Here is a 13,068-nt window from a genome sequence, read left to right as displayed (position 1 = left end):
CAGAGTTCAATCTGATTTAAAATAGTTGATAATGAATTTGTAGACTCAGATGACAGACAGGTTAGCGAGATGTCTATAGTGATATCATCCACATAAATATAGAATTTAAGCTTTAAGCTCTGTAAAAAAATTCCCAAAGAAACAAGATAGATGTTAAATAGGGTGGGAGACAAAGGGGAACCCTGAGGAACTCCGCAGGAATTAACCCAGCGGTAGGACAGAATATCATCCTTAAACACCCGATAAGATCTTTTGCCCAGGAACCCACGAAACCAATGGATTCCAAGCAATCCAGAAGAATGTTATGATCGACCAAATCGAATGAACTACTTAGATCAAGTTGCAAGATCATAGCGCTTGAACTTTGACTAAATAGTGAGTGCTGGTAGTCAAACAGAGAAGCTATGACTCTTTCGGTGCTGTAACCTGATCGAAAACCTGACTGGTTATCATGCAAGATGTTATACTTCTCCAAGTATGTGGTTAGTTCAACATTTACCACCCCCTCCAATAATTTAGTGGCCAAGGGGATATCAGCAATAGGTCTGAAATTGGATGCAATATTAGATGGTTCTTTAGTATTTTTTCTAATTGGTGTGATCACAATTTGACCTTGTTCCACTGGAAATTTTCCTAAGGATAATAAAGAATTAACCCAAATCATCAATTTCCTGGGATGTACTAGGAGGGGCCTAATGCTCCGATTGGCTCAGGCGCCAAAGGCCTCTCCCCGGGAGGGGCTTTAGGCACCTGAGCCAATAAAAACCTTAGGCCTGTTCCCAGGGCATCCTGCCGTTAAGTTCTGCATGGGAAACAACGAGTTTCCTTGCTGTGCATTACACGGAGTGCCTGCAGGTGAGAGTAGGTCCAAGGCTTGGTCGCTTTGGTCCATATAAAGGGCCACATAAGCCGTTCAGCAGGGCCCACTAGCGAAGCAGGCCCGCCTGCTGTGGCTCCTTTTAGAGAGCTGTTGGAGAGGCCCAGATGTGGTCAGTGGGACTTGAGCAGTTGATGCAACGTCCTATGGTGAGGAGAAGGGGACACCAAGGATCCTTCCTTTTTTTCCAGGTTGGGCTGGCGAGCGGTGGAGCCCGAGATGGTCTGGCAGTCGGGGTCATGGCTGGCCTCTACATGAATCATCTGTTTTATTGCTGCAGCCCCATAGGAGCTCACCAGTCAGGCAGTCATCTTTGCCCAATGATGTCACTCCCTCTGCCACCAAATCACTTTAAATTACAAATACCTTCAAACGCTGTATGCAACAGTTCAGTAATTATTCTAAACAACTTCTCTTCCATTCCTTTTCGCAAACAAATTTCAAAAACTTCCTTGGACTGCATATGTTTGAGGGGTCTCCACAAAGATGAAGGGCCAAGCATCTGCTATTGAAGAAAAGCCTTCCCAGCACAATTCTTGGTTCTAGGACAGGCTTGTCCCAGTTCAGTCCTTGATGGCTGCAAGCAGACCAGGGTTCAGGATATTCCTAACAAATATGCATGAGAATGACCTATATGTCCACTATATTCATTTTTATGGAGATTCTCATGCATATTCATTAGAAAGATCCTAAATACCTGACCTGTTTACAGCCCTTGAACTTGCAGGCCTTTTCTAGAAGCTTATTCCAACATACAATGCACATTCTGGAAATTAATGTATTTATTTTAAATTCATTTCACTTATACATTTTCAAAGGACATTGTTTATTTGGTGGATAGATCAGGTTGAACTCAAAACAAACTCATGAATCCCAGACCTCCCTCCTCTCGCCCACTTACCTGTCTCTCTGGGTCCTCACAATCCTCTTCTGACTGGCCTTTTGCTTTGTCAGGTCTCCAGGGTAGCCAGTGTTTAGCTTCACGTGCACACTCCATCTCCAGCCAGATGCGCCATCGAGGACAAGTTTTATCCTTTATTTCTGGTTCATCCTCCGCATTATCTTCTTCTTCCTCCTCATCTAAAAATAAACCCCACACATCACCCATGTGAACTTGCCACCCACTTTCCCCCACAGTATCTGGCCTCTCCAGCTTAAAGAAACAAATAGGGAAAGGAAATGAGATTTGATATACCACCTTTCTGTGGTTAAAATCAAAGCGGTTTACATATTATATACAGGTACTTATTTTGTACCTGGGGCAATGAAGGGTTAAGTGACTTGCCAACAGTCACTAGGAGTTGCAGTGGGAATTGATCCCAGTTCTCCAGGCCTGTGTCTCAGTCTGCCTGGCTGACATTGCTGCCTGGATGTCTCACCGCCACCTAAAAGTGAACATGGCTAAGACCGAACTTCACCTAACTCACCTCCCCACCACCATTCTCTATTTCTGTGGACAACACTCTCATCCTTCCTGTCTTATCTGCTCGCAACCTCAGGGTTATCTTTGACGCCTCTCTCTTTCTCCTCTCGGATCCAAAACAAACCGCTAAAGCCCGTCACTTTTTCCTCTATAATATTACCAAAATCAGACCTCTCCGAGCACACTACTACTACTGCAACTTGCTTCTCTCAGGACTTCCGCTCAACCATCTCTCTCCTCTTCAATCTATCCAAAATTCTCCTCCATGACTTATATTCCGCAAGAGCCGCCATACTCACATTACCCCTCTCCTCAAGTCACTTCATTGGCTTCCCATCCATTTCCGAATACAGTTCAAACTCCTCTTACTGACCTACAAGTGCATTCACTCGGCAGCCCCTCAATATCTCTTCTCACTTATCTCCCCCTATGGCCCCTCCCTCAAACTCTGTACCCTAGACCTCCATTGCTAACTCCAGATTCCCTTCAGCCTACAGATTCAATATCTGTAGAGAATCCTCCGATGGCTTGACACCCAGAACTGCGTCAGCAAGAGGAAGAGATGGGAGTGAGCAGCCTGCAGCCTGAACAAAGGTAAGGAGGAGGATCTGGGAGCAAGCAGCCCACAGCCCGCATGGAGGAGGAGCACCACATTGCTGGCAGCGATCAGGGCCTTCACTGAATCCCCTGAAGGCCCTGAACGCACACCACTGGTGAAGGAAGACAAAGACTCTGAAGATAACTAAAGTGAATCTATGAAGGAATTACCAGAAACTGTACATGAGAAGGCAACCAGAGACTACCATAGGTGACTTCATGAGGAGAAGCATCAGTGATCCTGAGGGTTTGCAAGGATAAGCTTAGGTGACTATGACAGAAGGTCCAGAAAAGTCCAAAAGGATAAGAGCTGCTGATGTTGTAAATATAATCCAAGACAATACTGCAAAGAAATCCATACGTAGTCCCTAGATGGCAAGTCAGAAACACTCATAGAACTGATTCTAGCACATCTTTTGAGGTCAAAGTCAATCAATTTTATGAGTAGAACCAGCTAAACCTGTGAGTTTAAGCACAGAAGATCTACCGTATTAGGAAAAAAGACCTGCCAATTCTGTATGGATGAAATCCTACTTATTCTGTGAACATAAGGCCTTTCCATACAGTGTCTGTGCAGTTAACCAGTGCAGCTAACCAGAAAGGATTAGCGACAAATTAGGCAATCCTTTGAAGTAAGATGAACTGAGCTCGAGATGCTAAGCTGAAAGAACAGCAATTCCATATTAGCAACACAGGGCCGGAGCAAAGCATATGGAAAAGAATCACAAATCTCACTTAGGAAGAAGATGGGTGTTAGCCGAGAAGGAAAGAATACCAAGCTTTGAAAATGAAAACGCAGCAGAGTCTGTGAAGAATAGATAAAGGGAAAAACCGAAAAGTTGCAATAGCTCTCAAATACAAAGCAGATGGCTGTCTGCTGAAAAAGAGATGAGAAGCAAAGCTAGAAAACAAAATACCAGAAGAGTATAAACAATGCAGATGCTATGGAGTGTGACTGACAGGCTGTTGAGAGAAAGAGAGCGAAAGAGAGAAAGAAAGATAAAAACATGCACTTTAGTATCACTGGGCATTTCAGGAGTAGTTCTGGTTTACATCATTTCTGAATCATCGCACTTTTTGAGTAGAACAACTGTCGTCATCTTCTTCCGTCTGCCCCCTTATCTTTAATTTCAACAATTTTTATTGATGACTGCACAACAATCAAGAAATGCCATGGTTCAAAGCGTACTCTTTTATAGGTCATACAGGACTAGATATTATCGCCTCTTTCAGATTTATACATCAGTAAATGAGAAAGCCTCAGTCCCACCACTCCACTGATGTTTCTTTATCAACTGCAGGAAGAATTACATGGCAACCTTCATCATTGGCTACTCACATTTTTAAGTTATCAGCTATCAAAAAGATTTTTTAAAATATAATTTATTCTATATATCTCAAAATATGTACCTCTTTATCTTTTTTACTTTTTATAACGAGATATTACGTGGAGTCGGATGGCAGCAGCTATCTTGGGAGGCCCTTGATAAAGCGCAATAGCGCGAAACATGTCGGGTCTGGCTCCCGGGCTTTGGCGGAAACTAAGATAAGTACATTATAAAAAGTAAAAAAGATAAAGAGCAGCTTGTTAGAGAACCAACGAGAGGAAATGCCACTCTGGATCTAATCCTAAATGGGTTAAGGGGACCTGCAAAGGAAGTAGAGGTAGTGGGACCGTTGGGAAACAGCGATCATAACATGATCAAGTTCAAGGTTGAGGTAGGAATACCGAAAGGAAGAGAACCATAGCGACAACTTTCAACTTCAGGAAACTATGAAGCAATGAGGGAAATGGTAAGGAAGAAACTTAGGAACACTTCCAAAAAATGGCAAATGGTAGAACATGCCTGGTCTTTTCTCAAGAACATGGTGAGCGAGGCACAAAATCTGTATATCCCCAGATTCAGAAAGGGTTCCTCTATGAGAAAATACCCACTCAGGCCATCTCTTCCATTACCAAACTCTTAAACTCCGCCCTACATTCGGGCCTTTTCTCCCTAGAAATGGGCCATATCGCCTTAACCCCTCTACTGAAAAAACCTGACCTCGACCCTTCCACACCATCCAGCTATCGCCCAATAGCAAATATCCCTCTCCTAACCAAGATGCTCGAATCCATCATTTAGACCCAACTCTCATCTTATCTTGAGAGATTCTCCATTCTCCTACCTTACCAATATGGCTTTCGTCCCAACTTCAGCACCAATCCCTACTGACCTCCCTAATTTCTAAAGTTCAACATCTTCACTCTCGCAACAAGTTTGCCGTCCTCCTGCAATTCGACCTCTCTGCTGCTTTCGACGTTGTCCACCACGATATTCTAATTTACCAACTCTCTATTGGCATCTCCTCTACTGTCCTTGAATGGTTCTCAAAATTCCTTTGTTCCCGATCCTACATTGTCAACATGAATGGCAACTCATCCTCCCCCTGGAAACCAATCTGTGGAGTCCCGCAAGGTTCACCTCTATCTCCTATCCTTTTCAACATCTTTATGTCCTCTCTAAAACTCCTCCATCTATCCCCCCTTGAAACAATTTACACTTATGCTGATGACATCCTTGTCCTCCTCGAGACCGACTCGAACCTTACTAATCTCTCAGAGAACATATCCTCTTGTATTTCGAACCTCCAATCTTGGGCCCACACCGTCCAAATGAAATTGAATGAATCCAAGACAAAACTACTTTGGCTCGGCCCAAAATTAGCTCAGCTACCCACCTCAATCCCACTGTCCTCCGGCTCCACTCTGCAGCTCGAATTCTCCAGCAAGGTCCTGGGCATCATCATTGATTCTACATTGTCCTTCAATGACCACCTCAACTCCCTGGTAAAAAAATGCTTTTTCAGCCTACCCATGCTGAGGAAAGTAAGATCCTGTTTCCAGCAAAAGCATTTTGCCATTCTCGTCCAATCCATCATCCTCTCCAGACTGGATTATTTCAATTCTATCTTCATAAGCCTAACAAAGAAAAACCTTCACAGACTCCAACGGATTCAGAATGCCGCGGCTAAACTTATCTTTGCAAAAAGCTAATTTGATCACGTCTCACCGCTCCTGTCCAAGTTTCATTGGCTTCCGATAATTTCCAGAGTCCACTTCAAATGCATCTGCCTAACTTTCAAGATCCTCCACAGCATCCTTCCTCCATTTATTCCACTTTCTTGGAACTCCTCAAATCTTAATACCACCAGAACTACCCAAAAATTGAAACTATCCTTCCCCTCATTAAAAGGCATTTCCAACCCAGGAAAGCTGGGGACTTCCCTCCCCTTCAGATTCACCGAGCTCTGGAACAACCTTACCTCCCCTCTTCGGAACCTGAGCTCTCTCAAATGTTTCCGTAAACATCTGAAAACCTGGCTTTCCTCAAAAATGTAACATTCCCTCCTCCTTGGATATCCTAGTCCTTTGATATCTTAGTCCTCTAAACTCTCTTCTTTCCTCCTATCTTTATCCTTTCCTTGGAGTTCCTTTTTTCATCTCAATTCCTGTAAACCGTGCCGAGCTCTACAACTATGGAGATGGTGCGGTATACAAACCTAAGGTTTAGTTTAGTTTAAGAGTCGAACAAAAGACCCGGCGTGGATAACTAAAATAGTGAAGGAAGCGATAGGCAATAAGAAAAATTCATTCAGAAAATGGAAAAAGGACAAAACTGAGGGGAACTGGAAAGAGCAAAGGAAGTATCAAAAAGAATGTCACCGAGTGGTTCGAAAAGCCAAAAGAGAGTATGAAGAGAGGCTAGCACGAAATTTCAAACCGTTCTTTAGATATGTTAAAGGGAAGCAACCAGCTAGGGAGGAGGTGGACGACAGGAGACAGGAAGGGAGTGGTGAAGGAGGAGAAAGAAGTGGCAGAAAGACTTAACATGTTCTTTTCGTCTGTATTTACAAATGAAGACACATCCAACATACCGGAACCTGAGCAATTCTTCAATGGAAATCAAGCAGAAAAATTAACATCCATGAAGTGAGCCTTGAAGATGTACGCAGGCAGATAGAAAAACTAAAATCTGACAAATCCCCGGGTCCGGACGGAATCCATCCAAGGGTTCTGAAGGAATTAAAGGAGGAGATAGCGGAACTACTGCAGCAAATTTGCAATTTATCCCTGAAAACAGGCATGATCCCGGAGGACTGGAAGATAGCCAACGTTACGCCCATCTTTAAAAAGGGATCAAGAGGTGACCCGGGAAACTACAGACCGGTGAATCTGACCTCGGTTCCAGGGAAAATGGCGGAAGCACTGATAAAAGAAAACATCGATGAACATTTTGAAAGAAACGAACTTTTGATAACCAGCCAACATGGTTTCTGCAAGGGAAGATCATGCCTAACGAACTTATTGCACTTCTTCGAAGGAATTAACAAACGGATGGACAAAGGAGACCCCATAGACATCATATTTCCAAAAAGCCTTTGACAAGGTGCCCCATGAACGCCTACTCCGGAAACTGAAGAACCATGGGGTGGAAGGAGATGTACATAGATGGATCAGAAACTGGTTGGCGGGTAGGAAACAGAGGGTAGGAGTGAAGGGCCACTACTCGGACTGGAGGAGGATCACGAATGGGTCCCACAGGGCTCAGTGCTCGGGCCGCTGCTATTTAATATATTCATAAATGATCTAGAAACAGGGACGAAGTGTGAGATAATAAAATTTGCGGACAACACCAAACTATTTAGTGGAGCTCAGACTAAAGAGGACTGCGAAGAATTGCAAAGGGACTTGAACAAACTAGGGGAATGGGCGACGAGATGGCAGATGAAGTTCAACGTTGAGAAATGTAAAGTATTACATGTGGGAAACAGAAACCCGAGGTACAACTATACAATGGGAGGGATGTTATTGAATGAGAGTACCCAAGAAAGGGACTTGGGGGTGAGATAGATAACCTGGACATACAGATGGATAAACTGGACATACTGGCCTCACTTGTGTATGCTGGACACTACAGACATTTTTAACCTATATTTTCCTATAGCCTGGCCCAGCCTGTACCTTGCTATCTGTGAACACATGTATCCTTTGAAATGCTAACCCAGCTGGCCTTTGCTGCAAAGTTCCTGTCTCCATTCCCTGCTGGGAGGATACTTCTCCAAGGTTCTGCTGAGCTATTATCAGTGCTGTATGACTTCACATATGCCAAGCACCCTGGAAAGTCATAAAACATTTATAACAAGCAATAATCCCTGCAGGATGACGGGGGAGTAGAGATGAAGGAGTGTGGTATCAAGACAGAACTCTTACCCAGGCTGGACATTTGCTGCCTGTCTCTGAAGCAAGTTATAGGAACCAAGTATAGCTGGGGTGCTGGAGGTCACCCCCTTGCCAACTTTCTGTATAAGATTATCTACAAGGTCGCCATCCTGAAGATGTACAGCGTTATAAAACCACAAATTAGCATCTGCAAGGTGATAAGGATCTCAGAGCTGGAGGAAGAAAGTTCAAGAAGAATTCTCTGCTTCTGCTCGGGGCCCCCCTCCTGGGGGGGGGGAGAAGTAAGAGAGGCGTGGACTGGGGGGAGGAATAGTTAGGTATACATTTTTGTACCAATAGGGAAGTACATGACCAGAGTTCGGGGATGTGCTTTTTGAAACAAAGGAAAAATTTCTCTATATAACAATCCACGCATCACAGGTAAAACCAGAGAGAGATTCACTTGAGTATGCCAGCAGGGACATGATAGCCCCCTGCTTGGCATATGGGTGTAAGTTCTACTCTCCATTGCATATTCTGAACTGACAATATATTTCTTTCTGCTATGCCTTTGCTGCTGTAATTTTGTAAGTCTTTATACTAACAATAAAAATATTGTCTGTTTTGGAAAATACAATGCTGTCTCATAGTCATTCCAATGAGGTAAACGAAGCAGCATTTACTTCAGGGGTAATGGTGGACATGACAATGAAGCAGACAGCACAGTAAACAGCGGCCACTAAGAAGGCAAACAGAATGCTAGGCATAATCAAGAAGGGTATTACAACCAGAACGAAAGAAGTTGTATCGGGCGATGGTGCGTCCGCATCTGGAGTACTGTGTCCAATATTGGTCGCCGTATCTTAAGAAGGATATGGCGATACTCTAGAGGGTTCAGAGGAGAGCGACACGTCTGATAAAAGGTTTGGAAAACCTTTCATACGCTGAGAGATTGGGAAAACTGGGACTCTTTTCCCTGGAGAAGAGGAGACTTAGAGGGGATATGATAGAGACTTACAAGATCATGAAGGGCATAGAGAGAGTAGAGAGGGACAGATTCTTCAAACTTTCGAAAAATAAAAGAACAAGAGGGCATTCAGAAAAGTTGAAAGGGGACAGATTCAAAACGAATGCTAGGAAGTTCTTCTTTACCCAACGTGTGGTGGACACCTGGAATGCGCTTCCAGAGGGCGTAATAGGGCAGAGTACAGTACTGGGGTTCAAGAAAGGATTTGTCAATTTCCTGCTGGAAAAGAGGATAGAGGGGTATAGATAGGGGATTACTGCACAGGTCCTGGACCTGTTGGGCCGCCACGTGAGCGGACTGATGGGCACGATGGACCTCAGGTCTGACCCAACGGAGGCATTGCTTATGTTCTTATGTCCTAATTTGACCCTAATGTAGTTACACTTGGCGTGGGAGGAAGGGAAGATATTATTAATATGAAGAGAGTAAGGTTACTGGGCAAATAAATATCGCTATGTTTTCTTGAATAATCATTGAGTGGGGGAGAGAAAATGAGTGGTTATATATATATATATATATATATATATATATATATATATATATATATATATATATATATAATTGTAAGTGGATGTGCTTTAATTGATGTTTTCTGTTATATATTCATGTATTGCACTTTTGAAGTATGGAAAAATCAATAAAGAATTATTTAAAAAAAAAAAAAACAAACACATAGGATTCTTCGTTCTTTGATGGTTAACAGACTTGTCATTCTACACCCTTCTAAAGCTAAGTGGGAATCTACGAGGAATTCAGCTTTTTATGCAGTTGCTTTCACTGTGGAATTCTCTATCACTCATATTCATCTTTTCACAATGCTTTAAAAACATAACTGTTTGAAAAGGCTCTTTCATTATATTGATTTCTGGAGTGCTGGGAGTATGGATGGGCACAATGTTGGACTGAAAGGATGTACTTGTATGGCTGATTCTTTCTTTTATGTTAACAGAGTTCTGCTTTTCCTTTCTTTTATATATATTTGGTATTTTATTGCACACTGCCTTGTCTTGCTTTGAAAAGGTGCAGTATATTAAATCTAATAAACGATAAATGATCTGTAAGGCTGATCATGTGATAAATGCCAACAGGCAAGCTTACCAAAGTTACTGACAACAATCCAGCCTCCTCTTTCTTGTTGACGCATCCACGCATTCCAGCCTTTGGCGCCTTTTTCCCCAAACCGAGGCTCTCCGCTGTCCCAGAAAGGTTCAAAAAACTCCACCTGCACAAGAAACAAAGGGCCAGTAATCATTGAACTGCACCGGGTATGATTAGGGACCTTACAGGACTGCTGGCTGGGAAACTCCATAAGGGATGAGATGGAAAAATATTAAAATTTAATCCAGCCAAGTCTAATCTTTACTGTAAAGCAGGGGTGTCCAACCATTTGGCTTCCCTGGGCCACACTGGCTGAAAAAATGTTTCTGGGACCGCACAAATGCGCAAACGCTGCAGCAAGAGAAAGGAGGGAGCCGGCAAGACGGTAAACACCCGTGGGCAGCAGAGGAAAACACTGCATCGCCCTCGACTGGGGCCGCACAAAATACTTCACGGGGCCGCACGTTGGACACCCCTGCTGTAAAGCAAGATCTGTAAACTAAACCACAGCATATACAGGGAGCTTTAATTTCACCAACACGAATCGCTCTACCCTCAAAAAGAAGTGTTCACAATTTGCAATATGTGCTGGGACAGAGAGAATAAAGGTGAGATATGTAGTGAGCATGAATCTGGAAGCAACATGAGAGCAGAGTGCTTGGCTGCGCTACTAATTAAATACGGAAGGAATTACTCAAGTAGCGACAGCTAGCCTCCTCAGTATGGCGGCTGCCTGGAAACAGCGAGAGCTTCCTCTTTTGGATGGTGTTCTTGAGAGAATGATGTCTAAACTAACTGCCCTTCATAGAAATAGGACATTAGATCATTGATACTTGCCTTTTGAAAATCAATTTGGGGTCAAATAAATAATTTATTGGAAAATCTGGTGGCTAAGAGCCAAATATCTTCTAATAATAATAATAAACTTTTATTCATTATGATGGGGGTTGCCATATAGCATATTAGGAAAAATTATATATATAGTAATGTATGAAGGAATATAAAGTGTGTACGTAATGAAATTGTATAAATTTAAGTGATTCACTTGTTGTTATGTGAAAAATGAATTTTAAAAAACCTTAAAAACGAAAGGAAAAATTGGGACCGGCTGAATTATAGTTTTTGGTGGAATTCTTTATATCACATCTTTAAAATGGAGAGGGTAATAGCCATACAGCAGGGGAATTTTAAGAAATTTCAGGATGTTTGGGAGCCATTAACAAAATATTGTAAAGAATGAATATTGGGTTTTCTTTTTGAACATACACGTCCAAGTTGGGGGGGGGGGGATACTTTATGGTTTCTTATATTAAGGACAGTTGTTGGGTATGTGGGAGGGAGGGAGGGATATTTGATCTGAATGAGACTTTGATAGAATATTAAGTGATGTTATAGAATATGAATATAAGAATGTTATGTTGTACTTAAAGTGTTACATGAAGGATAAGATCATATGACTTTTCTGATGCACTTGTTGTGATATGTAAAACTGAATAAAGAAATTAAAAAAAAAGTGATGTTAAAGTGTAAAATGATTTTATCTTTTATTGCACTTATTGTAAGTTTAAAAAAAAAAAAAAAAAAAAAAAATGAATCGATGGCACATTTTTCCCCTTAAATATGCATGTCCGAGGGGGGGAGAGGGGAGGGTATTTTGGTTTGATTATTAAAGTAAGGTATATAGAAATGGGGATTATTGTAGGTTTTCTTTTTTTTTTTTTATTCTTTATTCATTTTAAATCTTGTAACAAGTGTACAGTAATATATCATTATAACAAATTAAAACACTTGAAAATCTTTCTAATATCATATATACTTGAATTTTTAACCATTCCCAACCACCTTCAATTAATTCAATTAAACATATCTAAAAGAATATACTGAAGTAAGCATTTAATAAAAATTCCAAAACAGCCCCCCCATCTCCCTAATTATACACATATTATCTAAGGAAAATGATTGTCTACCCATTACAATAATTTTCCAAAGGCCCCCAGATCTTCAAAAATTTATTGCAAGACCCTTTCTGCAAAGCAATTGCTCTTTCCATCTTATAAATATGGTATAGTGAATTCCACCAAAAAGTATAATTAAGATTATCTTTTATTGCACTTATTGTAAGTTTAAAAAAAAAAAAATGAATCGATGGCACCATATATTGTAATGATTAAATATTATTTTTCCTCTTAAATATGTATGTCCGAGGGGGGGAGGGTATTTTGGTTTGATTATTAAAGTAAGGTATATAGAAATGGGGATTATTTGTATGTTTTCTTGAATTTAAAGATTGTTATTGATTAGGGGGGGTTAAATTCTGATATGGATTTTAACAGAATATTAAGTGTTTGTGTCTTAGTCTAAAATGTTATATATGCTGTTACACATATTGTAAGTTTTTAAAAACGAATAAAGAATTAAAAAAAGAAAAATAATTAATAGGCTCTCTCACTTATAGAAGGTTTGGGCTCCCTTGCTTGCTTGGAGTGAGAAATTTCAACCCGTGATACTTTAAGGATTTCCCTCTATTGCTGGCGATCACACTACCCACATTAACTATTTTGAGCCTGTTCTACCAGATTGGGGGGGTTGGGTAGGGGGATACTGTAGGAATTGTCTTGATGGGTTCGTAGACGCTATCTAGGAAGGAGAAATTAGGTTCTTACCTGCTAATTTACTTTCTTTTAGCTTCTCCAGACCAGTAGAGGTTAACTTTACGAATGGGGTATATATCTAATCATGACCAGCAGGTGGAGACTGAAAACAAAACTTTGGGACAGTATATCCTAGCCCCTCCTCTCTATTTCCCTCAGTCTGCCGAATAGCCAAGCAGAACCAAGAACTGG

General features: G+C 41.5%; 1 protein-coding gene across 2 annotated transcripts in view; it reads right to left on the bottom strand.

The window, feature by feature from the left end:
• NRDE2 (NRDE-2, necessary for RNA interference, domain containing) overlaps positions 1-13,068 on the bottom strand; it is a 66,059-nt gene that overhangs the window by 21,789 nt on the left and 31,202 nt on the right. For both annotated transcript variants that reach the window (XM_033952852.1, XM_033952853.1), the window contains 2 exons: positions 10,226-10,349; positions 1,779-1,957 (listed from right to left, as the gene is read on the bottom strand). In XM_033952852.1, coding sequence (XP_033808743.1) covers positions 1,779-1,957; positions 10,226-10,349 — 303 coding nt within the window. The remainder of the gene's footprint in view (positions 1-1,778; positions 1,958-10,225; positions 10,350-13,068) is intronic.

Source organism: Geotrypetes seraphini, chromosome 7 (genome assembly GCF_902459505.1).
Source record: "Geotrypetes seraphini chromosome 7, aGeoSer1.1, whole genome shotgun sequence".
Lineage (NCBI taxonomy): Eukaryota > Metazoa > Chordata > Amphibia > Gymnophiona > Dermophiidae > Geotrypetes > Geotrypetes seraphini.
This window is presented reverse-complemented; position numbering and strand designations above follow the sequence as displayed.